The 27,353-nt window shown below is 41.2% G+C and overlaps 1 protein-coding gene across 2 annotated transcripts; it reads right to left on the reverse strand.

Annotated features, from left to right (window-relative positions):
- Positions 1-499: 499 nt before the first annotated feature.
- On the reverse strand, positions 500-26,587 carry Cyp3a41a (cytochrome P450, family 3, subfamily a, polypeptide 41A). Of its 2 annotated transcripts, NM_017396.3 has the most exons (13): positions 26,430-26,587; positions 24,376-24,469; positions 21,921-21,973; positions 19,965-20,064; positions 15,496-15,609; positions 15,328-15,416; positions 14,908-15,056; positions 12,201-12,328; positions 11,242-11,311; positions 8,579-8,739; positions 6,177-6,403; positions 4,588-4,750; positions 500-1,053 (listed from the first exon to the last, which is right to left on the reverse strand). In NM_017396.3, the coding sequence occupies exons 1-13, from the start codon at positions 26,498-26,500 to the stop codon at positions 958-960; spliced, it is 1,515 nt and encodes a 504-aa protein (NP_059092.2). In that variant the 5' UTR covers positions 26,501-26,587; the 3' UTR covers positions 500-957. The 2 variants fall into 2 exon arrangements, with proteins under 2 accessions (NP_059092.2, XP_006504907.1); XM_006504844.2 differs by lacking the exons at positions 21,921-21,973; positions 26,430-26,587 and having other exon boundaries at positions 24,376-24,460.
- Between the last annotated feature and the right edge of the window lie 766 nt (positions 26,588-27,353).

Raw genomic sequence — 27,353 nt, forward strand, 5'->3', positions numbered from 1 at the left:
CGGCAAGAACACACTCGCACAACCGGATTCTTCTACAGTAAAGCTTCACTGTTTCATCAGAAGGAAGACCCCAAACCCGGAAAATGGCACTGCTTATATACCCCTCCACGCGGCATGTCAGCACCTGATTTGTTGCTTGCCCATCACCTCACTGCTATGCCCCGGGATGGGCAGTGACTTGGCACGAATTTACTCTTGCACCTGCGCACATTACTTGTTTTCCAGTTAGGCACAGCGGAGGCCAGCGCCATCTTGTAATGGCGATTGCTTACGGCTCTCCACACTTCACAAATTTGTTTTGTTGCTTTGATTATTGCTTTGCTTTGGTTTGGTTTGGTTTGCTTTTTTTTTTGCTTTGCTTTGGTCTGAAATAGTGCGAGAGATTATAAAGTGGCTGGGAAAGAAGGTAAGATAGGATCTAGGAAGAGTTGATGGAAAGGAATTCATGTGATCAAAATGTATTCTATGAAGTTCTCAACAAATATTAAAACGCTTGAAATGAGGATTTTTAATAAGTGTTTATTTACATTTTCTGTGCAGCATTTATTATAAAATATGGCAACTAAAGCATCTGATAACAATTCTACAATTAGAGATGTTACAATAGCTCACATTTTCATCAAAAATTTTTGTTCAAATTACAAACACTTGGTTACTATCAAAAGATCTCAAAAGGAATTAGCAGAGACAATGAGATGTGGATGGAGATGGTCCCATGAGAACCAGTGAAGGCAAATTTGCTGTGCTGTCACTAATTTATTCATCTCTTTTTAATTAGATGATAACCTGTACAGACACTGAGAAAGCTCAGTGGATGTACTGAATCTTTAACCATGAATCAAAATCAATCTATTAAGCCCCTTATTCATCTCGATTTTACTCATGATGAAACTAACATATCTGATGTTCTTAGACACTGCCTTTCTGAAGAACTCAGCAGAACTCCTTGAGGGAAACTCATGCTCCAGTTATAACTACATCCCGTGGTACAACCTTTAGAACAATGGGTTTTTCTGGTTGAAGAAGTCCTTGTCTGCTTAATTTCAGAGGTATCTGCAATAGGGGAAGAAAAATATTGAGAACCAGTGAATGAATCAACAAAATCACCAAAAGAAAAGTAAAACAAGATAAAACAAGAGTTTGGCATAATATGCTATGAAGGAAAAAAGAACTGCATTCAAAGTCATATGTTTTCCGTGCCTTTTCCTCCAAGCTGTCTCACTTGGGTGGTGAGAGTATGCATCCAAATACACATTATGTAAAGTGGTGATTGAGAAGTTACTGTTTTCAGGACCTGAAACAATCTCATGCTGGTTTATACTAATATTGTGTGCTGATTTAGAGTACAAGAAATGAGTTCCACATTTTTAACCTTATTCTTAGTCTTTATGTCATATTGATTTTTTTAAGTCATATAAAGTTATTTTTGGTTTTTAAGCTTGCAAGATAACCATGTGAGTATACCTGTCAATGCTATTAACAATTCTCAGCTCCAAGATCATGTATACACCTCAACAGTCAGCCCGTTTATGGAAAGTCTTCTGAAAGAAACATATGTTGCTTTTCTAGCATCTATTCTTGGCTTCCAAGGATGTGGTGAATGGGAATGTCTGACGCCGCAGGGTTTTCAATAATACTTTAGCATCATATGTTTTCAAAAATGAATGGGGAAAGTTGCGAATACACAAATCTTCTAGTCAGAGGAAAAGGAAGGGGAGTATTGTTGTCATGGAGACAGAAAAGTGTCAATTTTCAGATGACTGGAGCTTGAAAGAGCAACCCCTCTGCCAAGTGTACCATGGGGTTTAAAAACAAGAACCATATTTAGTCTGTGTAAATCCCTATGCATAATGTAAATGCTTTACTGATAAAGTACTAAAATAAGTGATTGTGGGCTATGCACAGACAGCCTGGTTTCCAGTCGAGTTGAGGTCTTGAAACCCAGTGAGACCCGGTGGTGGTAATCTCCCCCTACATGGGACAGAAGGTGTTCCCTCATGTCTCCTGCACCGCTGGATCCTGTCAAAGTTACCACCCCCACAGCTCCCACAACAGAAGCTGTAGCTTTCAGTCAAGTAGACAATGTCTCAAGTTTCTGGCCTTCTGGCTAGACTCCTCCCCAGAGTTACCTAGCAATAGAAGATAACAAGCCAACTATAAGAGGGGCTGTTTGGCCCCTCCTCTCTCTCTCTCTCTCTCTCTCTCTCTCTCTCTCTCTCTCTCTCTCTCTCTCTCTCAGCTTTTACCACTTTATCTTACTCTCAAGCCTTTTTCACTTTCTCTCTTTCTACCTTCTCTCCTCTTGGCCATGGCCAGTCTCTCTCTCTCTTTTTCTACCTTTTTCTGCCTGCCTTTCTAAAATATAGCTCTAAAACCATAGAGAGAGGCAGAGACAGGCCATGACCACTTAGAGAGAGGGAGGAAGGGAAAGAGTGAAAAGAGAGTTAGAGAATAAGAAAGGTAAAGGCAGAGAGAGAGAGAGAGAGAGAGAGAGAGAGAGAGAGAGAGAGAGAGAGAGAGATATTAGGGAGAGAAAGGTAAAAGCTTTGAGAGTAAGAGAGCTTATAGAGAGAGCAAGGAGGGGCCTAAGAGCCCCTCTTATAGTGGGCTTGTTATCTTGCTTTTGCTAGGTAACTGTTTGGAGGAGGCTAGCCAGAAGCTTGGGACATTGTCTACATGACTGAAAGCCATAGCTTCTTTTGGAGGACTGTGGGGGCAGTAATTTTGAAAGGATCCAGGGGTTCAGGAGACATGAGGGAATGCCTTCTGTCCCATGTAGGTGGAGGTTACCACCACCAGGTTTCACTGGGGTTCAACACCTCAAATCAACTGGAGACCAGGCTGTGCATAGCCCATTGCCCCACAAGTGAGGTTGTAAGAGAATAAAGCATTACAACTGCCTTTAGGAACAGATCAAAGAATAAACACTTCTGTCCCTTTGTCCAGAAAAAATTCCAATCGATAAAGAGGAGACACACTCTAAATACACAAGTCCTGTAATATTAGCCATGCTTGTTACATGAAACAAGAACAAGTTATTGAGGAAAATGCAATATAAATGCTTTTATTAAATGTCTTATTTTATGTTTTTTATAATTATAAGTACTACGCACATGGTTTGTATTGAGGCATACAAAAAAAGATGTACATCTAAATATTTGCATAAATGATACTAATTTTTAAATTAATGTTTTTATCGAATAATATTATAACTGTAAGCCATACTTTCAAACATTTACCAGGTTTTGAATGTGAAAACTATCCTCAAAGAACTGTTTAGAATTTGTGCAAGGAATAATTATGAGGTGTTATACAAAAGAGAGAGGATATCCTTTAATACAGAGAGTACAAACATAAAAAAAAACAAACAAACTGGAGGTTTTAATGGCATATAAGTGATTGAAACAGCCCGCAGGACCCAAAAGTTGAACATGCAGTAAATAAGGACAGAAACCTAAGAGGAAGATTCATTTAGAGAGTGAAGAAGAACTTGAAGTATGAGAGCAAAATAAATGGGGAAATAGACAACTACCTATTTTTAGAGCAGGGTTCCTGAAAAATGAGCCACAATCAACAAGATGTCTCATAAGGTTGAAGTTCATCATAATAAGCAACTTTTAAAAGAATATAGCTTATGTACAAGAATGTTTTCCCTGCACTTTGTGTATACACCATGTGGGAATTCTCAAGAAGCCAGAGTGGGCCATGAGAGTCACTAGAACTGGACTTAAAATGGTTGTGTGCCACCATGTGGGTATTGGAAACTGAACCCAAGGCCTCAAGAGCAGCAAGTGCTCTTAACTATTGAGCCAGCTCATGAGAACAAGCACTTGTCATTATTTAAAATAATGATTCTCAGCTTGGCATGACATGGGAAATCAGAAATGAGCTTTTAAAGCCACACTGTGGGTGAGATGTTTTAGGACTTCAGAAATGGCAAGGTATCTTGAGTTTCTGGTTCCTTTTTGAGATACGTGGCCCATGTTGGCTTCAAACTCACTAACTGACCAATATTACTTGAAATTATGATCCTCTAGCCTCTATCTCCTGAGTGAAGGTCTTGCAGGTATGAAACACCAGAGATTGTTCATGTACTTCTGGGGACAAGAACCAAAGATTTATTCACAACCAGTAGGCATTTTGCCAAATGAGATCACTCCAGACCCCATTATGAGTTTTAAAGCTCTTCTGTAACTCTATTGTACATATACTAGTTGAGAAGAATGTGAGAAGAGGGCTTTTGTGAGCTCTAGAAGAAGAGGGCAACAAACAACACACATTGAAGAAATGACCATTGTACATTTGAAAGGCACATGACATATTCAATCTCCAATGGACATGACTAAATTTCAAATGGAATGCATGGAATCTTGTCTCACTAGCCTACTCTGACTCTTCATAATGCTAAGTTTCATTCTATACCGACAGAGAATAAAAGGCTCCTTAGGTAAAACAAGGAAAAATAGCTCATTTGGTCAGAAAACAAATAATTAAACCTCAAACATTCATTATTATTTTTATATACAGAACCTTCAGTTGGAAAAAGCCTCCCATAAAACACTATATAGAGATCATTTTCTGCCTTACCTGTGTTTCCTGACAAGGCTGGAAGGAAAAGTTCTGCATAACTTTAGTGAGAGCAAGTTTCATAGTCATGAAAGCAAACCTCATGCCAATGCAGTTCCTGGGTCCAATTCCAAAGGGCATATATAAATAAGGATCAATGCTGCCCTTGTTCTCTTTGCTGAACCTGGAGGCACAATACATGACTAATTGACAGAGAATAAAAGCATAAGTGTTGCACATATGAAGTTTCCTTTTGACATCTATCCAGTAACACACAGGTAGTTTGGGAAAGGTTTATTGAATTTCTACTTGCAGGTATTTGGATCTGAGAATTTTCCACTAAAGTTTCTTTCTATTCCCGTTCCTTATAAGTTTCTCCTATGTTGAGACAACATAAATGGTGTTTTAAAAACTGCATCATTGTTTGGGTACACACTAGTGAGATAGTGGTATTACGGGGTAGGGGAAACCAACCATTTTCTGATTGGTTAGAGATCCAGTTCACTGGGGAAATTAATGCCTAGCACTGAAAATTTGTTAAAAGTCCTAGGGCTGCAGAAATCATAGAGAAGAATGTGGTGATGTTTTGCTAAGTCAACATGGTACCAAAATGCCTTTTTGATATTTATCTTTACACACAAAAATTAGTGCTGATCTCAGCTTTGGTCAGAAAAGCCTCAGTTTTCAGTGAGAAGCAGCACAGAAACTCATGATTTGTTATAGTGCTGAAAAGTGGTGGTGGAGTGCTCAGTCCCACCCAGAATCAGGAAACATCACAGAAGGAGGGTAAGTAGAAATGTCAGAGACAGGGCATAAAATAAATGTTGGGAAGTACTATCTTCTGGATATGGCACATCCATTGCACTCATGATTTCACAGCATCTGTGAACACCTACACAAGACTAGACACATCATAATTGTATTATGGGAGGGAAATAAAGTTCATGAGATGCCACCTCGCTAAGGAGCTGTTGACAATAAATGCTTAGTGGATGATGGAGGAGTTTTTCTTCAATGGTACAGTCACTGGTGAGTTGATCATTCTCCAAGATATAACCCCTACATCTATGCTTATGCAAACAACCCTAAGTAAACTCACAAGTCACAAAAATCCAAATATATATAAATACAGGAATAAGACAGGTTGAAGACAGACAGGGATTCCACATGAGTGTGAGGGAGAAGAGACAGGGCAATGTGAGGTGAAAATGACCAGAATTCACTATCCATTCATGAGACAGTTAAAAAAGAAAAAGAACCAAGAAATGAACTATACCTTTAAACACTAAAAATCCATTTGGGATGATGCTGTATTCCAACTGTGAAAATACATATCATTTTAACTGGAGAAAAAATGGGTTCTTGCCTCACAATTAAGTGGGTCATTAACTACTTGAAAAAGAAGGAGGTAAAGATTCTTTGTGTAATTAGTTAGACTTTATGCCAGTCGCACTTCCCCTCTCCTCTCTTTTCTTCTCTTTTTTGCCATTCTCCTCACACAATGCAAATGTATGGAAAATCATACTTAGATCATCTTCCTATGAGAGACATCATAGTATACACAGGCTTGCTGAGTATAGAGTGTGTTCCTGCTCCTGAGGTTCTAGTACCTTTCAGGTTGGAATTCTTCAGGCTCTGGCCAGTGCTGTGGGTCATGGTGAAGAGCATAAGATGGAATCATCACTGTTGACCCTTTGGGGATATACACACCATTGAGTTCAACATCTTTCTTACAGAATCTCTCAAGTCTATTACCAATGGGATATAATCTGAGGGTTTCATTAAGCACCATATCCAGGTATTCCATCTCCATCACAGTATCATAGGTGGGAGGTGCCTAGGAAGAAAGAAAAAAGATTTGTCGTGCAATTTTAGTTTAATTTTCAACTGTGTCTAGTGTTGAGTTCTCAGCATCCCCAAAGCCAAGCTCAGCAGCTCAAATTAATTAGTTAGTACTTATAATTTATTTTAAAAGGTTTCTAAGATTGTTTTAATTCATATATGTATATATTTTGCTTGTATATGTTCATGTACACTATATAAGTACAGTGCCCACAGAAGAAAAGGAAGACATCAGATCTCCTGTAACCAGAGGTAGATTAGTTGAAAGCCTTAATTTTCATGCTGGGACTCAAATATGAATGGATAGTATGGCAGAGCAGCAAGTGTTCTTAACCATTGTGCCATCTCTCAAGCTCCTTACAAATGGAATGACTGTCACTGGGGACCTGGAAGATGCTCAATTAGTGAAGAGTCTACTATGAAAGCCTAAGGATGAGGGTTCAGATACAAATCATTATAAAGCCTGACACAGTGGCACCCATTTCTAATCCCAGTAGTAGGTAGACTGAGACAGGTTATGCCTGGTTCACATTGACTAGACAACCCAACCCAATCGATAAGCTCCAGGTTTGGTAAGAGAGCCCGTATCATAAAACATGGTGGAAAGTGGTTTAGAAATGTATACAATGTAGGTCTATGACCTATACATATACATATGCACACAAACACATACATAGAGAGGTGGCGGTGCTTGGCTCATAATTTCAACACCAAGGCTCACACCTTAGTTTCTTCTCCTATAATCATAAATAGATAGGGGGAAACATGGCACAGGGTTGAGTCAACCCACACAGATTAATCTAGGCCAAGGCTAGCCTCTCTCAGTATACAGCAGGGAAAACATAGCAGAACTAGCAGTATCATAGAACCATTTAGAGAGTTATATGTTAAGTGCATATCTTTAACATCACACAGGTTGTGTGCATGTTGTTTGCTTGGTATTCTTGTGGTCCTAGATAACAGACACAACAGGCCCAGCCCTGTGTCACAACAACCTTCTGTTGCCATGAGTGTCTTTATTGCCCATTTCGCCATCTGTGTCATGTTCATGATAATTTCTAAATGGTTCTGGGAAAAACCAGTGCTGTGCTCTTGTTACAAATTATGAAGGGTTGCTCAGACAGATCAGAGAAAAAAGGTGCCTGCCATTGAGCCTACTTACCTGATTTGGACTCTTAAAACTCATGCAGCAGAAAGAGAGGACAAATTCCTTCAGGTTATCCTTTGACCTCCACTTACATGCTGCAGCACACATGCCCCCATACATATATACACTCATACGCATATATAAATACATATATATGCCCATACATACATACATATATGTAAAGAAAAAAATCTCCAGAATCAGAAGGTTGGCTCAGTGATGTGAATGGTCACTCACTCACTCACTCACACAAAATTCATATACAGAGAAAAAAATACATATATGTGTCTGTGATGATATGGAGTCTCGTCAGTGAGAACACACACACAGGACACACACAGGTTCTTCTGCAGCATAGCTTTAATGCATCTCGAGAGAAAGATGATCAGCTTCTGGAACAGGCCCAGAACACAGGAAACTCAGTCCTTAAATAGACCACAAGAGGGGTTGGAGACATATTTCACACTGACTGGCTGCTCACTATCAGCCCAGATGACGCCTTGGGACAGGCAGGGCACAAGGAATGGAAAAATACCCCAGCACAAGCGCAGACTAATTGTTTACCAGTTAGAACACCGGATATCAGCGCCATCTTGTAATGGCGATTGCAAGAGCGGCTCCTCACACATATACACCCCCCATACAACACCCCATACAACATACACACACTCCACCTCACTCACACAGTCTTTGTCTCTCACTCACACACGGAGACTCTATTTCTCTCTCTGTCTCACACACAGGCACACACTCTCTCACACACCTATATACACACAAACTTTCTCTCTATCCCCCATTCTGACTCTCACACACTCTATTCCTCTCTTTGTCTCTCTGTGTATCTCTCTGACTCTGTCTCTGTCTCTGTCTCTGTCTCTGTCTCTGTCTCTCTCTCTCTCTCTCTCTCTCTCTCTCTCTCTCTCTCTCTCTCTCTCTCACACACACACACACACACACCATTGCAGTTGACCAAACTGTGTCTTTGTTGAGATTTCTCTTTTCCCTTCTACACCGTCATCTCACCTTATTGGGCAGAGTCTCATCGATCTCTTCCTGCAGTTTCTTCTGGATATCAGGGTGAGTGGCCAAACAATACAGGGTGAAGGAAAGTGTGCTACTGGTGGTTTCATACCCAGCAAAAATAAAGACAATTGACTGGGCTGTGATCTCCATGTCAGAAAGGGCTGAAAGTAAGAACACATTTCAGGTAAGTCATGTCATGGTGTGCTATCACGGAGGAGATGAAGAGAAAATCAAATGAGCCCCCATTTTCCTAGACAGACTATGGAAATGGTGTTCAGTCACACTGACACTGTCTTCACCATGCCAGCAAAATGACACATCCAGAAAAAGAAGAAGGCTTCATGCAGGTTGTCCTAGTGTTTCTGCTAATTCTCACAATCCCCCGTGGGCAGCTTCAAGACATGGACTTTCACATTTGTAAATTTTATTTTAATTTATGAGTACTTCTGTTTGTGTGTATCTGTGTGGAGGCTGTCAATGTGTAGGGAGGGTGTCCATGGAAGTTAGAAACCCCTAGAGAAGCAATTATAGAAGGTCCCTGGTATGGGTTGAGATCATTTTAAATTTTATTTATTTATGTGTGTTTGTCCAGGAAGGCCAGAAGATGGCATTGGAGTCCACAAATGTAGAGTTACAGGCAGTAGTACATCTTCTACCATGAGTGCTTTAATTCTATTGTTTGTAATTTTTTTCTCCCAATTAGTGTAAGTGGTTGCTACTAAAGTAAAACTGGACTATAAATCCACAATTGGTGCCTATTTTTAAAGTGAATATTTATTTTAGCAAACAAAAAATTAAACAGAAAGACTGAGATGTAGTTAGTAGATGGCAGTACTTCCCTAGTGTTCATGAAGCTTTGGGTTCAGTCCCCAGCACTTTGTGAATCAAGTGTGGTAATGTCTATATTCTTGTTTACACTGGAAGATTGATAGGAAAGAAGACAGTCAGTGATGGAAAATTTCTGCTTAATAGCAGAAGGGGGATCAGCCCCTCAAGGACTAATCACTGACAGCTTCCTAGACGCTCATTTTATTGTTAGAAAAAAGGAACCTTCAGCAAGTCAATTTCCATACACCAAACCCTCTTAACTGATAGAGGGCTTGTCTTGAAAGACCCATCACCTAAGCAGTTCTCAGCCATGGGAAATTTCCTGGCTTTCCAGGCATGCCTACAGACTAAGGTATGCAAAGGCTCCGGAAATATTTCCGAAGAAAACCTCAAAATCTCAGATAACAATCACTGACAGAAGTCTACTTCAAAGCTGAGTGGCCATCACTCCAGATTCACTCCAGATTCAATGGTTCTGCTAAAACTGTGCTGTATGGTAGTACGTGTCTGTAGTCTCAGGAGTTAAAGGTCATTCTCAGGCACATTGTGAATGTGGGTCAGCCTGGGCTACATTGGAGCCTGTGGCAAAAGGAGGAGAAGGTGTAAAAGAACTTGAAGTTACCTGATCACATGAAAGGGTTTCAAGTGGGCAGACAGAAAAGGACTAGAAACACAAAATACATGCCACTTTAAATATTAAACATGGGGACACAAAAGGCCATAACTACATATAAGCAAGTGAGTTTATGGGAAATAATCAGATAGGTAAGAATGGAAGACTCCCTTTCTATTAGTTACTGATGCACACCTTTACATTAAAATCTGGAACTGGAATGCTATCATTCATGATAATAATAGTGATTATAAATAAAAAAAACACATATGGGAGGCTAGAGAGATGAATCAATGGGTAAACCTGAGTTTGAGTCCTCAGTTCCCATGTAAAAAGCCTGGTGGAGCAGCACATACTTGTAACCACAACACTGTGGATTGTTGGGACCTGCTGGCAGCCAAGTTTGTCCCGGGTTTAAAAAAAAAGATCCTGTCTCAAGGAAATGAGGCAGAGAGGGATTGAATAAGACACTGGGTGCCTTCATCTGTTCTGTGTACATATATCTAAAAGTGTGCAAGTATGAACATACTCCAGCATACACATATACTACACAAAGAAGATAATAAACTGTAAGTGAGAGTTTTATGTGTTTTGAGATAGGGTTTGTCTGTGTAGCCATGCCTGTCCTGGAATTTGATGTAGACCAGGTTGGCCTTGAACTCACAGAGATCCACCTCCCTCTTCCTCCCAAGTACAAGGATTAAAGGCATGCTCCATCACTGCCCAACTATGAGTGATTTTAAATACATAAAAGAATGAAAGGGAAAAATCCTTTTGTACAAAGAGGCTTTCTCCAGAAGCTACTTACACATCACACTATGAAGTCTATCTTTACCATGGATTAGGCTAGAGAACACGTGTTCAACAGGGGTCCCAGAGAACTTCAACACCACTTGGGTCCATGCCCCTGATTGGAAGTTTAGACACAGATGTCTAGGCTGAGCTCTGAGATTTCGTGCTGGGAAAGACACAATCAGCACATGTGCTCACCCAGGTAACAGACAGACCACTGCAGAGGTCCATCATGGCCACCCTTCCTGTTAGGAGTAAACTTTTGCCCATGTGAATCCAGAATATTCCATGTTGATAATAGACATGCCTGTCTTTCAGCAAATCAACAGTGTTTTCCCTCTACCTAGAAAAACCTCCTTGCATATTTTCTGAGCAACTCACCTGCTCCCCAAGAGTTTCCTCGCCTATAGACCAGGAAGGGATTGCTTACCTTTATGAGAGTCTTTGTCTTTGGAATTATTATGAGCGTTCATCATCAGCTGAAGAAAATCAACTCGGTGCTAGAAGCAGAAAGAGGATACAAAAATGGAAGGTCAATGGTAAGTTCAAAGGTCAGAGGTGGATCACAAGTGCATAACCTTAATTCTCTCCCTCCGAGAAGGTGGTTCCCTCAAACTCACAACTGTGGCTATGGTTATATGGTTAGAGTCATTAAGGAACAAAAGCATGAGTGGACTAATTAGGAAGAATCTAGCTCCCACACCAACCACTTTTACAATAAATTATAATAGATAAAATTCTAAACAAGCATTTTATTCTCTAAAAATGTTTTTGAAAGAGATGAAAATAATATTTCCCCCTTTTGAACATTTTTATTTGTTATTGGAGTTTCATACTCATACACAATCAGATAAGGTCATCTCCACCCCAGTGTTTGCTCTAAACAATTCCTTCTATACTGTCTGTAACATTTCTTCCTCCATATTCCATGCCCTCTTCTTAGTCACCCACTATGTCCAACTAGTGTTGTGCATATGTGCATGGCTGTGAGGAGTTCCATTGCCTCATGGGAAACCTACTAATATTCACAACTTCCATCCACAGCTATGAACTTCCAATTGACCCTCAGCAAAGAGCACTGCAAACAGAGATCCTCTCCCATCCTCGTTGGAGTTCTGACAGTCTTGACCTTGTTCAGGTCTAGCACCATGCCATTTTTTTCAGTCCTAATGCAGGATGTTCTAACTTTCATCCCTATTGCTAAGGATTAATTTTTAGATTATTCTCAATCAACTTATAAAACTCCAACTTCTCCTCTATGAGAAAACATGAATATATTTTCTCTCTTTAAATATAGCCTTTTGTATCTTCCACTAGCACACAGCTTACATGTTCACAGCCCAACATGTTATTAAACTTTGAACCTCTCATGAAACCACCACCTTTTACCTTCTGCTTAGAATCGAGGCGGCTTTCCTTCATTCTGTTCACAAATTTTTTGAAAAATTCTATTGAATCCTTTGGGAACATGCAGATATTTAACATTTCATATACTGGTGTCAGGAATGGAAAAAGTACTAGAAAGAAAATAGATAAGTTTTAATTGAAATGGAAATTTTATTTAAAGAAATCATAAAGCAATCCCTAGAATAAATCACCAGTGTCTCAAACAGAAGTCATTCTCTCTATGAACTTGCTCACAGTGGGTCAGCACCATACTTCTCCTTCTGTGCTGTGTAGTAGCCAAATCTGCGACCTGACTCTTGAATTTAACTCTGCACCTAGAGTTCATTTGGATTCAGAAAGAAAATTCAGGAGCCACTAAGATGGATCAATAGCTACAAGTTTCTCCAGGCAAGCCTAAAACCTGAGTTTGATTCATGGATCCCACTCGGTAGAAGGAAAGAACCAACTGGTGTTAGCTGTCCTCTGATCTCCCCATGACACACAGTTACCAAGGCATGTGCATGTGCATGTGCATGTGCATGTACACACATATGAACAGTCAAGGCTACACAGAGAAGCCTGTCTCAGAAAAAGAAAAAAGAAAAACCTAAGCTCAAATACAGGTAACAAAAAAGCAGGAAGAATTAAAAATCACATACTTTTCCATACTTCCAGATTCTAGCCTCTATGAATAAATATGTATAAAGGTCTAAATATATTTATCATACCGTGCTTCAAAGGAGAAATAGAGGATACTAGGTGACAAGGATGAAATGTAGGCATAGGGACACATGAGCTTTGTATGGAAATATAGTTGATAGGGAAAGTATTAAAACCCCAAATAACACACCATGGTTAATTTTACCCAGAATATATATACAAAAACCCCCAACAATTGGCACTCCAAGAAGAGCCAGGTTTTAATCCCAGCACCCACATGGCTGCTCTCAACCATCTGTAACTCAAATACAAGTGGATTCGAGACTGCATTATGGCGTCTTTAGGCACTGCATGCATGCAGGTAGTACACCCATACACAAAAAACAAAACTAAATAAATCTTATAAAATGATAAAGCAATTAAGCTATGTATGAGAAGACCTAGCCAGGCAGTGGTGGTCCTTGCCTTAATCCCTGAACTCAAAAGGCAGGGGCAGGTTGAGATTGGTGAGTACAAGTCCAGCCTATTCTACAGAGTGAGTTCTGGGATACCCAAAGATAGACAGAAAAAAACTCTGATCTAAAAATTGAGAGACAGACAGAGAGAGAGAGAGAGAGAGAGAGAGAGAGAGAGAGAGACAGAGAGAGAGAGAGACAGAGACAGAGAGACAGAGACAGACAGAGACAGAGACAGAGACAGAGACAGAAAGGAAGAAGATCTAAAAATCATATATTAAAACATCCTAGACCTGCGTTTATGGCAGATAGTTATGTGTACAGTAGCCAGAGCTACTATACACAATGTATGTTCAGTTGCTTAATACGTTAAAAATTCAGTTACTTATTGACTCAGCAATGCTGATTTTAAATATAACCCCCCAAACATAAAACTAAATATTTAAACATAATCTTGTTTTTGAAGGCTCATGGCAGAGAAATTTATGGCAAACATGTGAGACTAACTTCCATGTCCATCAACAATAGGGAGAATAAATTACTCATGGACACAGCACATGGTGACACTTGATCCATTTAATATTGTGCTAAATAAAAGAGGCATGTCACAGAAACAAGATAGTCTATGATCACATTGATGTTAAATGCCCAGAATACACAGATACAGAGAAAGTGAACTGGTGGTTGCTTAGGTCAATATTGCTTGAAAGTTACAACATGGCTAGAACAAAGTCCTATTTGATTGACCATGGTTATGGGTCAGGGTGCCTTCAGTAAATGCTGATCCTAAAGAGATCAGAGACAGAGAATAAGGAGCTGTTGAGCGCTGAGCCCTAAATGGAGCATCTATATCACCACCCCACACATCGAGGCTCATGGAAGATCATGAAATGTGATGTGGAACTAAATCCAGAGGCAGGAATGAGTTTTGTGAAAAGCCATACTGTAGACATGACATTGCCATCTCTTGAACTGACTGCCTGCAGTAGACCAAGCCAATAATACTGGTCAGAATCCTAGCATGCAGAACCAAATGGACTCGACTAGCTACCAAAGCAGAGAAAAGGACAGAAAATTGGGAGGAAGATGTATTGGGTGTCTAAACAATGTGAAAAGTAAGAGTTAGCAGTGTGTGTAATCGAGACAGATGTATGAATGTATGATATCGAAACTATGGAGAGTTCTGGAATTACAGAGTGACCAATTTGTATTTATACTAATTATTCATACAAAAGAAATAATTCTAAAATAAACCCGGAACCCAGGGCTGTATACAGTAATTGTAGCCCTCAGGAGGACGTGTTACAGGGATCTCTGTAAGTTCAAGACCAGCTTGGTATACACAGTTATATCCAGGACAGCTAGAGCTACATGGTAAGACCCTGTCTCAAAGCAAAAAGAAGTTAAAAAACAGAGGTAATCTGGCTACATGTTTTAAAAATACTGAACTGTGCCTTTAGGCGATGAATTATATGACAGGTGACACTACACACCACTACAGCCGATCATTTGGGAAAATTGAGGAAGAGAAATGCAGAAAGACAAACAAGGCCACAGATAACAGCAATGATCAAAACCCAGAACCCTCCACTCACCAACTGAGAAGACCAAAGGATCAAAAAAGTCAACTCTTAAAATCCCTTTGGCTTTCTCCACAAAGGGATCCTCTGGGTTGTTGAGGGAATCCACATTCACTCCAAATGATGTGCTGGTGATCACATCTATGCTGTAAGCACCTAACACACTGAGGAGAGAGAGGAATAGGAATTGAACATGTGCCAGAGACTGGAAAAGAACTCTCAGGAGACAGTCAAAGCCACCTCAGTATGGACCAAGCCCTTCCCACCTGTTCTACCCTCTATCACTGTAAACTTCTTACTGTCACATTTCTTCCCTTTAAACTGTGTATAGTGTCATCTAGTGTCTAAAGGGGCAAGGACAAGCAGCTGGACCATGTGAGCTGCACCCCAGTTACCCCTCCTCTCCCAGAACCACAGTGATGGACCAGCACTCACTCTTTCATAGTAACAGGCTTGCCTTTCTCTGCCTCTTGCATCAAGTACTTTACCAAAATGTCTCCATACTGTTCAATGACAGGAAACATCTACACAAAACAGAGAAGCATCCACAGTTAGGATGGAGACTCCAGTATCTCAGCCTACAGTTAAAAGAATTTCACTCACCTCCTTGAGTTTTCCACTGGTGAATGTGGGGGACAGCAAAGCTCTATATCTCTTCCATTCCTCATCCTTAGATATTGAGATAGCTTTACTCATTATCCCCACTGGGCCAAATTCCTAGAGTCAAAAAAGAAAAAAAGAACCTTCAGAATGCCTCACAGCCTATGAGAAATGAGCTGTGTACTCATCTTTCTATTGTGGTTTCAACCCTTCATGTTCCAGGATTCTTTTAAATGGAAATTTCTCTGTGGTTGGAAAATTATGTCCAGGGGTTGGGAACAAGGTGAAAACAAGCCTTAGTCGATCTCTAGAACTGTGTGGTTGGAGTTTGGCTTGGAGAAATTTAGAAAGTTAATTTTGTAACAGACAAGTTCTCCAGCTCTGTATTTACAACATGAGCAATGTGAAGAGGATGGCTACAGTCTCTCTCTCTCTCTCTCTCTCTCTCTCTCTCTCTCTCTCTCTCTCTTTATCTCTTTGTCTGTCTGTCTGCCTGTGTGTGTGTGCGTGTGTGTGTGTGTGTGTGTGTGTGTGTGTGTGTTTGTGTGTGTGTGTGTGGTTTGTACATACAAATGCTGGTGCATGTAGAACCATAAAATGTAGCTTAGTTCCCTGTTGAACTAATGCTCGAAGCCCCAGAAACTATGAAAAGACTGTAGGTGCTTCACTGGTTACTGGGCATCAGGACCCTGTCACTAGTCGTAGCTTCCATAGGTTTGTGGCCTCAGTCACATAAGGGCAATGCCCCAAGCCTCTCCATATGTAGATTACACGACCTGTGGTGACATAGGCTCAAGAGAGATATTCATTTTAGTGAGGTACCTTAAGGCTTGGAGGGCTTAGCCAATAAGCATTCTTTACCAGACTCTCCTCTCTGAAAAGCATATTTAACCTTAGGTGCACCTGAGAAGTGGGTTATGGTTTCACCCATCCACTTTCTTCCTTGATAATAAATGTCTTAAAACCTTGGATTGCCTTTCTTTATCTGGATCTGCCATGGGGAGCCATGCAGAAGGCCTTTGCCTATAGAGCCAGCATCTAATCTCCTGTAGAAAGTTTCTCTGTGCTCTCACATATGGGTGCCACCAAGCCTAAGCTCAAGAATGCAGCTAGCCATCAAGCCAAAGACTTTCCCTGCTTTACCAGCCAGAGCTCGCACCTTTATCCCCTGGCTGTGGGGAATTGGGATATGCAAAGACAGGCTGGTCTCCACTTGAGCTGAGGTCTGAACCCCAAAGAGTGATAATTCACCTTCGTGACTTGGTAGGCATTCTGTTATGCTCCTGGAACTCTGGCCCCTACATAAGTTACTACCCCCACAGTCCTCACAAGAGAAGCATGGCTGGAAGTCACATAGACAATGGCTCAAGCTTCTGACCTTCTGGCTAAACTTATCCCCAGTTACCTAGCAACAGTTAGGCCCCCACCTCATTATCTTATGCTCTTACTTCTCACTCTCTTACTTGTCTCTCTCTTTCTCCTCACTCACCCCCTCTCCTCTCTCTTTGTCTTCTCCTCTCCTCTCTTGTACTCTTCTCTCTCCTCTCTCTTACTTTCACTTTATCTTAGCCTTCTCTCTGTCTCTCTCTCTCTGTCTCTCTCTGTCTCTGTCTCTCTATCTCTCTCTCTTCTCTCTTTCACCCTACCTTTCTACAATAAAGCTCTTAAACCATAGAATGTCTCTGCTCATCAAGGCCTACTGCACTTGGAGGATGGGACAGGCTTTCTACTAATGAGCCGTTTCTAATTTCCCATTAGAAGTCCTTCCTGTGCTCCAGCCAAGATCCTCTACTCTCACTCTCATCAGTGTTGGAAACCACTTCCCTCATCCTTCTCGCCCATAATTCCAGTGACTTTAGCAAAGTAGCTCTGGGACTCCCAGGTAGGGCTTCCCCTTGCCACCAGGTCCTGAAGAGTGGGTCAGAGGCTTACATGCCCCCCAGGGATGAGTGGAAGGTACATGCAGCCATCCCATGCCTGACAGACCAGAGAATATGTAAAACTCTGGAGAGGTTCCCTTCCCCCTCTTCCCAGGGCCCCCTTTTCTGTTCTCAACACCTGGCCCCAGGCTTGATCCAGCCTGTGGGGCCCCCAAACAGTTCTCAGCTCTTCCACAGTTTCCAGTGCTGCCTGGATATCCAAGAGCCTGAGACCCAGACAGCCCCAGCTTCCTTGCAAGTATGGGAACCCCAGAGCCAGTTCTGGGTTTCCTGCACCGCAGACTGTGCTTTTCCACCCTTGGAATGGTGTTCCAGGGTTGCTCTACAACTCAACACCCACCTGGCCACAGCATGGACTAAGCATGGTCAACTTCCCACATCCGGACTCCCCAAGTGACCATGCCCTATGTCAGATCAGAAGCATGACTTCCCATAAAACCGCAGGTACAAATTCCCATGTGTGCTCATGTGGAGACCAGAGGTCAAGTGTCTTCCCCTATAACTCTCTATGGAATTTTTTGGGCAAGGTCTCTCTGTGAATATAGAAGTCTTATTTGGCTGGAGTCACTAGCATACAATTCCCTGAGATCTATCTCTTTCAACATACATCTCAAGAGTCACACATGATTGCTACTCTGCCCAGGTTTTGGTGGATGCTGAGGATCCAAACTCAGGTTCTTTACCCAATGATCAAGCCATCTCCCTAAGCCTCGGACACAAAGTGTTTAGTATTTGGATTTTTTAAAAGGATTACTTCACTATTGTATGGGTTTTGCCTAATGTTTCTTGTGTTATAATGCTAATTTTCATCTCCCAAAATGCTAACAGGAGTACCTGTACATAGGACTCTGAGGGACTCTACCCCCAGTTGGCTCCAATTGGTAAATAAAGATGCCAATAGCCAATGTATGGACAGAACAGATAGAGGCAGGACTTTTAGGATTCCTGGGCTTGGGAAAGAGAGGAAGAAGCTAAATCACCTTGAGAGGGGCATAGGACAGGCCAGCCATGTACGAATTGAGATAAGTGACTCTAGTGACCACAATCCCAATTGGGTCTGTAGTAGCAGAGTTGAAATACTGATTGTAAAGAATGTTAACCCTGGAATATCAGAATGGAATGTTTGCTAGCCTCAGGAAAGTTTAGAAGTACCAAACCATTAAGCTAGCCAAGGCATATTGAAATTAGCTGGTGTGTGTGTGTGTGTGTGTGGTATGTGTGTGTGTCTTTCTGTATGTCTGTCTTTCTTTATGTCTGTCTGTCTCTATGTGTCTATCTGTATAGTGTATCTGTGTGTGTCTGCCTTCCTGTGTTATGTCATTATGTCTGTCTTTATGCATGTGTCTCTGTGTGTGTTGCATATATCTGTCTGTTTGTGTGTGTGTGTTTTATCAGTGTGTAAGTGATATTAGAAATGATACTCTGCTTTTAGAAGAGAACCAGCATACCTGACTCTTGAGAAGTTTCATCCAGCAACACATGAAAACAGATGCAGAGGCTGTACTGACTGGTTTTGTGTCAACTTAACACAAAATGGAGTTATCACAGAGAAAGGAGCTTCAGCTGGGCAAGTGCGTTGATGAGATCCAGCTGTAAGGCTTTTTCTTAATAAGTGATCAAGAGGAAGGGGCCCTTGTTGGTGGTACCATCTATGGTCTGGTAGTCTTTGTTTCTATAAGAAAGCAAGCTGAACAAGCCATGTGAAGCAAGCCAGTAATGATCATCTCTCTATGGCCTGTGCATCAGCTCCTGCTTCCTGACCTGCTTGAGTTCCAGTCCTGACTTCCTTTGGTGATGAACAGCAATGTGGAAAGTGTAAGCTTAATAATCCCATTCATTTTGAACTTGCAGTTTGGTCATGATGTTTGTGCAGGAATAGAAACCCTGACTAAGACAGAGACCCTGAGCCAAACATCATCTACAACTTGGGGAGTCATGTGGATGAGTCAGGGTTAGAATTGTGTAAGCTGGAAGGGTCAGAGACCTCAAAGACGACATACAGAGTCAAATAACCTGGGACCATGGGGACTCACAGAGACTGAATCACCAACCAAATTACTTATAGTGGCTGGACTTAGGCTCCCTACACATCAGTGTACAGCTTGGTCTCTGTGTGGATCTCCTAAAAATTGGAGCTGGGACTGTCTCTGAATCAGTTGCTAGCCACTAGAACTCCTCCCCGTATCTGGACTGCCTGGTTGTGCCTCAGTGGGAGAAGATGCACTTAGTCCTGATGCTGGTGGATGTCCCAGGGAAGGTGGTACACAAGGGGGGGCTTCCCCTTCTCTGGGGAGAAGAGGAAGGGGTTATGGGAGGTGGAATCAGTAAGGGTAGGACTGGGAGGAAAAGCGGGAAGTGTATATATTTATTTTACATCCTAATTGCAGCACACTTCCCGCTTTTCCTATATGTGTGTGTGTGTGTGTGTGTGTGTGTGTGTGCCCCTGCGTGTGCGAGTGTGGGTGTGTGTGCCTGTGCATGTACGTATATATGTATATTTATATGAATGTATGAAAAACCAATGTAACCTACCCGCCGGTTTGTGAAGACAGAAAAACATTCCTTCACTAGAACATTCTTAATCATCTCTGGGTCCGTGATGACAAAGAGAGGCATTTGACCATCAAACAACCTGTGTAGGAAAGGCAACTGATAAACCAGGTTCTGACGTAAGAGCCACACCCTGACTTTGATCCTAGTGCTTCAAGACCCTCACTCTGCTTATACAATACATGGTCACAGGAGTTCCCAGTTCAGCTTAGGAATTCTGACCATGTACTCAATGGAGTCTTTGGAAAATGATAATTAATGTCATTCAAGACACAATGAGCCACTTCAAGACAAACCAGCTCTGTAAGGCTCCACACTTAGAAATAATAAGAGGAAATTTGGCAAATCTAGATGTGTATATGTGAGAATTGCCTATACCATTTTCTATGAATTTGCATATTTGAAATATTGCAAGGGTCTAGAGTGATGGGTCCACAGTTAAGAGCACATGCTGCTCTTGAAGAGGACCTAAGTTTGGATCCTAACACCTACATTGGGTAGCTCACAATCTCCTCTAACACCAGCTCCAGGAATTTCCAATACCTCTGCAGTACACCAGAGCCAGAGGTAGGCAGATCCCTGAGTTCAATGCCAGCCTGGTTCACAAAGCAAGTTCTGGACAACCAGGGCTATACACAGATAAACCCTGACTTGAAAAAGACATAAAATATTAAACATACTAGAATATGTCAATATCTGGTGTTGTGTTGCAGCTCAGTATTAGGGTACCTGCCTAGAGTGCAGATCCTGGTTTTGATACACTGATATTAAAACACAGAATTTAACTGCAGTGCTTGTATCTACTTCTCCAAAACTCAGGTAGTCCAGAAGACACGACAAGAAGAGCATGAGAGTCAGGAAGCAGAGGGTTAGAGCTGGATAGGATTTCTTCTGTATTCCTGAATTCACTGTAGCTGGGAGAGCCTCCACATGCCCTCTACATGACTGTCAACATTCTGGCAAATGGATTAAGGTCCTGACCTTGTCTGAAGATTTGCACACAGCTAGTTCCTGGAAGGAGAAAATAAATGGTCCAAAGGTAGAGCATCTGGTGAGGTCAGCTCAGTCCCTGAGATCTATGTGTTGGAAAGAGAGAACTGACTGGTACAAGCTGTCATCTGATGCACACTTTTATCCAAAATCTTGGCAGGGCCTGAGGAGATGGTGCAACAGATAAAGGCACCTGATCCAAGCCTGATGACATGAGTGCAGTAACCTGGAAGTAGAGAACTAACTACTACAATTTATATTCTTACCTGCATATATGTACCAGCATACTTGTCCCCAATCCAGGAAAAAACATATGATGCAAAATAGAACATAAACAATGAAGTCTCTATATGAAGAGAGACTAAGCATGAATCATTTACCAAGCCCTTAGCTAGATTAGCCTGCCCCTACTGTCACATGGCATACTAAAGTCAATAATAAAGTGAAGAATGTAGGCTTCTATATGGAAATGACCCAGTGTGGCAAGGAAATGGAACATCATGTTTGCCAGAGCATATTAGTAGGACCTGAAGCAATGCATAGCATGTCAGGAAAAGAAAGTTTCAGAGAAGAAAGCAAATTAGAAGAGACAGTAGATAAAATTTCAAGCCTGGGGAGAGACTCAGAATCCCCACAGTCTTAGAGGATTCGAGAGGGGAGATTGTGTGAAGGACATGGGTATTGCGAAAGTGACCAGGTTGTAAACTGAACAAATTAATAATTACTGGAAGAAAAAAATAAAACCTCGAATCCATGGAACATCAAAGCCTGTCAAAATGCCTCAGTGTGCAATGTTTTCATGTCAATTAGACCTTTGAACCCTGGCAGTTAATAGGAGGCATTATCACCTTTACTCATGGCTACATTTCAGGCTGCCCCCATCCTTGCACAAGTAAAGTGCCTCTTCCTAAAAACAGTCAACTGGATGAAACTTTTCAGAATGCTCACCCCCATGTTTTTCCATACTTTTCATAGCACTCCATGTCAAATTTCCATAAACCCTGGAAAGAGAAATAGAATGAAATCCATTACTGTCCATTATGTCCTGACCACTCTGATTTCCAGAGCTTGAAAATCATCAGATCCCATAAAGACAGGTTTATTGTCTCTGACACAGAATAGATCTTATTCAGAAATGTTTGATGTGTCAAGAGCAGGATGGGTTGGTGGGGAAGTGCAGAATGAGAAAGCAGGACACATGACACCCTGTCATTGTGTCATTGGACTGTGCACAACGACTCACAACTCATACAAACAACACACACTAGTAATAATAATAATAATAATAATAATAATAATAATAATAATAGCAAAAATGATGATGATGATGATGATGATAATAATACGAAATGTTTTACAGAATGTGCAAGAGAAGCACAGATCTTGTAGGAAGAAAATCCAGAGCACACAATAGCACAAACTTTACCATTCAACCTCTGGGCATGAGGTTGGGAATGTGTGTCTGGAGGAATGACCATGGGCCATGTTTCAAAGCAGGCTACCTACATGGCACATTACATTCTCATTACTCTTTTTTCTAATAAGTTTGTTAAATCATACTTTCCCTAGTGTCTTTGATTTTAACAAATCTTTAAAAGAAAAAGAAGAAAATAAACACTCTATGTAGGTAAAGATCTAAGCTGACTGACAACCATCATCCTATCTCAAATATTCTCACTTGCTACAGAGACTCATGCCTAAGATTGCTACCTTAAAGGAAGAGAGGTGGCTGTAGGTCCAACGCAGTACCTAGAGTAGAGCAGTTTGCCAAGCATGCATGAGATTTGCATCTCATCTTCAGTACCAAAACAACAACAACAACAACAAAAGAAAAACAAAAAGAACAACAAAACCTACAACATGTCACTAAGCCTAAAGCACTGGTTGAACTTGCAAAGGGTTCAAGTTCTGTCCCCAGAATCCACATCCTGCATCTTGCCTCCACCTGTAATTCTAGCTCCAGGGAATTGAGAGCCCTCTTCTGTCCTCCATAGATGCTGCACTCACATGCACACACACACACACACACACACACACACACACACACACACACACACGCAACATTATACACATAAAATCTTTTTAGATGAAAGAGTCACTAACCAGGACCCCAGTACCTAAATAAAGAGAGAAGCTAAATTTTCTAGTTCTGAAAAACCTAAATATAAATAGTTCATGCTGAGTCTACTGTTATAGAAAAATCTTCACGGGTTTAAAAATTAAGCAGAGAACACAAGTACATGAAATGCCTCCAAAATGTGGGTCCTGGAGATCTGTGATAAACTGCTGCTTCAGAAATATTCAGAAAAAAGAACAAAAGTGTCGATCAGAAGACCTCATACAAAGAGAATTTTAATCTAGTAATCGTGTATTGGTGTCCTAGAAGTTGGAAATCCCGTGAAGATTTTCTCCAAATAACTACAACAGTGCCTTCCTGGAATCGACGCTGAGCAAGAAATAAAATCTTCCTTTACTGCTCACAAGATCAGAGTATCATATCCTCAGTATCAAGACTGAATGACAGGGAGATCTGTGCATTTTACTCAAGGTGAATTTCAATTGATTGCCACTAGAGACAGTGAGATGGCTCCAAATGAAAAGGAACTTGCTACCAAGCCTGACAATCTGAGCTCTATCCCTAAGACTACGATTTTAGCGAAAGCAGACTGACTCCCACAAACTGACCTCTGACCTACATGTGCCTGCTGTGCTGTGGCATATACACAAACTCTACCAAAAATAAATAAATGGAGTAGTGACAATGGGAGCTATGGAGATGCTTCAGTGAGAAAAGAACTCTGTCAAAAACAGAATTTGACTCTGAAGGTCTGTGTAAATACCTGGGAGGAGGTAATAGAACACATGTGCAAGAGTCAGAGAAAAGAGACCCCAAGAGCAAGCTGGTTAACTAAACTAATCAGGTCAGAGAGAGCCAGGTCAAAGTGAGAGACTCTGACTCAAAGGATGAACTGAATAGCAATCTGGAAAACACACAGTGCGAACAACTGACCACAAATGCACACATATACATGCATATTCACCTGCACACACTTATGGGCACTCACACACATGCAAATGCGCATATACATACTATAAAATTACACAGGCACACAGCATCCACATCCACACACATATACATGCATATGCCCCTGAACACATATATGGACATTCTTATACGTGCAGATACCCATATACATACTATAAAATATAAACACATACAAATATTTAATTAGTTTTACATGGCTAAAATATCTCAGAAGACCACTGGATTTTGACAGGAATCAAGAGAAAACAGAGTATGAGGACCTGATATCTCAGGATTTCCTCAGTAGAAGCATTTAATAGAACTAAGACATTATTAGCTGCAAGCAGAAGCCAAAAGGAAAGCTAGATCAACACTCACCTTGTAATAATTCAGCACAGTGCCTAAAAATGGCAGAGGTTTGGGCCCAGGAATCCCCTGTTTCTTAAAAAGTCCATGTGTACGGGTCCCATATCTATAAGGGAAACAGAAACACTGTATCCAAACACACAGAGAAGAGAAGAGACAAGCAAGACCATCATCAAAAACTGAAACAAATCAACAACTGGGCTCCATCCTTCCCAATTTCCCAGAGAGTTTTGTGAATAGTGAATTTGTATGTTAGCCAACTGCTGGTATTCATGTATGCTGAGTTCTCATGGATCTAGGGATAACCAAAACTAAGTTAGGTCAAAACTAGCCTAAGTGATATCATGAAACTACTGGGGGATGGCTTTGTTCACTGTGCATTCAATTGCTGTTTTCTGTACCCAAAGATCCAGTGCAGAGCTCTGGTTCAGACTTTGGTATTGTTGTTATCATGAAGCATCTCCTGAGTCAGTATTTGGAAAACATTCTTATCCAGCTTCTTCTGATTGGTCAAATCAAGGATACAACAGCCTATAGCTGGGCAAGAGAGAAAAACGTGAGAATTCTGTGCCCAGAGTGAGGGAGAGGATCTCAGGTGGGACCTGGGGACTCAGTAATCAGGACACAAAGAAGAGAGAGGTGCCAGAGCAAGACTACAATGGCAGGTAATATGCCAAAGGGTTGGGAATTAGGCTGGGGAGTAGGCCAGGCAGGATAGAATAGCTCAGAATCTGTCAGCTTAGTGCCTGAACCTTTAATATATATATTTCTGTGCAATTATACAAACTAAGTAACTAATGCTGGGCATAGAAATTTCAACCCTAACGGAGGAAGTTGTAGAAGATCTTGGGTTGGGTGCCTAGCAGATCTGCATAAAGTCAGTATTAACATTAAGAAGAGTTAGTAACACTGGGGCTATAGCTCAGAAGTAAACAGTTTCCCTAGCATATGTAGGTCTGGCTTGATTTCCCATATGGCCAAAACATTAAAATGAAAAATTAACTTGGTCCTCATTTTATTTGAGGCCTTCAAGATCACAACACAAGAAACGACATTGTTTGATAATATTGATAATCTTAGTTTAGTCTTTGGGATCCACATAATAGGAGAGAACTGACTCAAAAGTTGTCTTCTCACCGCCCCCCCCACATACATACAAGCACACATATAAAAAAAAACAGATACATCCACACACATACACTATAGGATTTGCTGTCCCTAACCAAAATAAATAAAAACATGAAAATTTGAATAGTTTTTTACAAGTGTTAATTTCAACTTTTGCTATCTGTTGGAGGAGGGTCTTTCATTCTCTGTATTCAGATGCTGGTTTCTGTACCCTGAGACCCTGATACTGGTCATAAATGGGCAATCTCATCAGTAATAAAGAATCCCCTGTATCACTGGGGTTTAAAGAATACTCCCCAGCTATCTCTTATTGGCTAATAAAGGACTGAATATCAAATTACTGGGCAGAATAGAACAAGTCGTTTGCCACAGGCAGGTTAGAGTCCAAGAGAAGAAGGGCCTGCAGGCAGATAGAGGAAGAAGAAGGTTGCCAGGAGGTCAGGCATGAGAAGAAATCACCAAGAGAGCTCAACATGAAAACACACATGGAATGCAGAAGACAGGGAAAGGTCACACTGTAAGGAAAATGGGGCTTGTGGCAGGGATCTTGATAGCTTTGTGGGTTAGAATAGCTTAGACTTGTCCAGTCATAGTGCTTAAAGCTTGATAATGAAATTAGTATGTCTCTGTCTCAATTATTTAGGAGCTAGCCAGGTTACAAAGCTACCACCCTTAAATACCATACTAGCTATGAATGTGGAAGTTGTCAGATCCCCTGGAGATATAGTTGCAGATGATTCTGAGCTCCATTTGGATGTTGGGGTTCAAACCTGTGTCCTCTGAAGGGACAGTCAGTGCCCTTAAACACTGAGCCATCATCTCTCCAGCCCCTGCTTCTAATAATCATTTTGATTTTCCTGATAATAACAGAGTAGAGGTCTGAGTATCACCCCAATCCTGAGGACATGGTCTGGGAAGGAACTGGGAAGATCACTCACCGGTAGAGGAGCACCAGGATGATTGCCAGGAGGACCCATGTATCCAGTGAGAGAGCTGAAAATAGGTTCATCCCTGCTTGTCTGTCAGCAATTTTACTCCTCAGTGTTCTCCCTCCAGATGTGTGTGTGTGACTCTCTGTAGGGCTACCTTTCTGCCTACTCTGCTGTGCCTGAAGTACTTATATGACAGGAAGATGGGTGGCACCAGGAATTCAGCCAGTAGATTGATTACCCCTGCATCACCTGGACTTTGGTCGTCTCTTTCCCTGGACACTTTATATAAGTTCATTCATACCCTATGTTGGCCTCCTTTAAGGTACCGTTCTGTGTGACATCAGTAAACAACAGTGCCATGTGAGTAAGGCCAAAGGATCTTGGTTTCTATCATAAATTCAAGCAAATTTGACAATATGAAACTGCCCCTCACCAAGACTGGCTTGATTTAAAAATACACTCAGACAGTAGAAGCAGGAGCCTCAGAATTTCAAAGACAAAATTCAAAACCATATGAAATGTTTTAGACCTGCCTGAGATATGGGAGACCATGTCTCATAAAAATTCCTTTACTACATCTAACCTTCAAAATTCAACACCTGTTATCCCTTGACTGTAGTACCAGTGATAAAGAGACAGGTCCTGCCACTCACTGCTGCCTATTGAGAGAGGGAAGAATTATACTCAGTTGTGATCCACTTGTGACTGGTGACCAAGACTCTAATGGACAGTTCCATGCCCACAGTCACACACGTGGCACTAAAGTCTTCAGGACACAAAACATTTCACAATATGGGAAGGAGATATTCAGGGGAAAACTAATGCTGATGGGATTGGGGTAAAGAGAGAATTTAACCAGAATGCATTCTAGACACAAAAAGTTGTCACACAGACACACAGAAAGAGAGAGAGGGAGAGAGATTGATTTAA

This window comes from Mus musculus, chromosome 5, assembly GCF_000001635.26.
Source record: "Mus musculus strain C57BL/6J chromosome 5, GRCm38.p6 C57BL/6J".
Taxonomy (NCBI): Eukaryota; Metazoa; Chordata; class Mammalia; order Rodentia; family Muridae; genus Mus; species Mus musculus.

Coding starts and splice junctions, on each gene's coding strand:
- Cyp3a41a (NM_017396.3), bottom strand. CDS start 26,500: ATGAACCTATTTTCAGCTCTCTCACTGGATACATGGGTCCTCCTGGCA. Junction 15,057..15,327: donor AAGCCTGTTACTATGAAAGA/GTGAGTGCTGGT, acceptor CTCTCTCCTCAG/TGTGTTAGGTGCTTACAGCA. Junction 4,751..6,176: donor GAAGAATTCCAACCTGAAAG/GTACTAGAACCT, acceptor TTGTGCCTCCAG/GTTCAGCAAAGAGAACAAGG.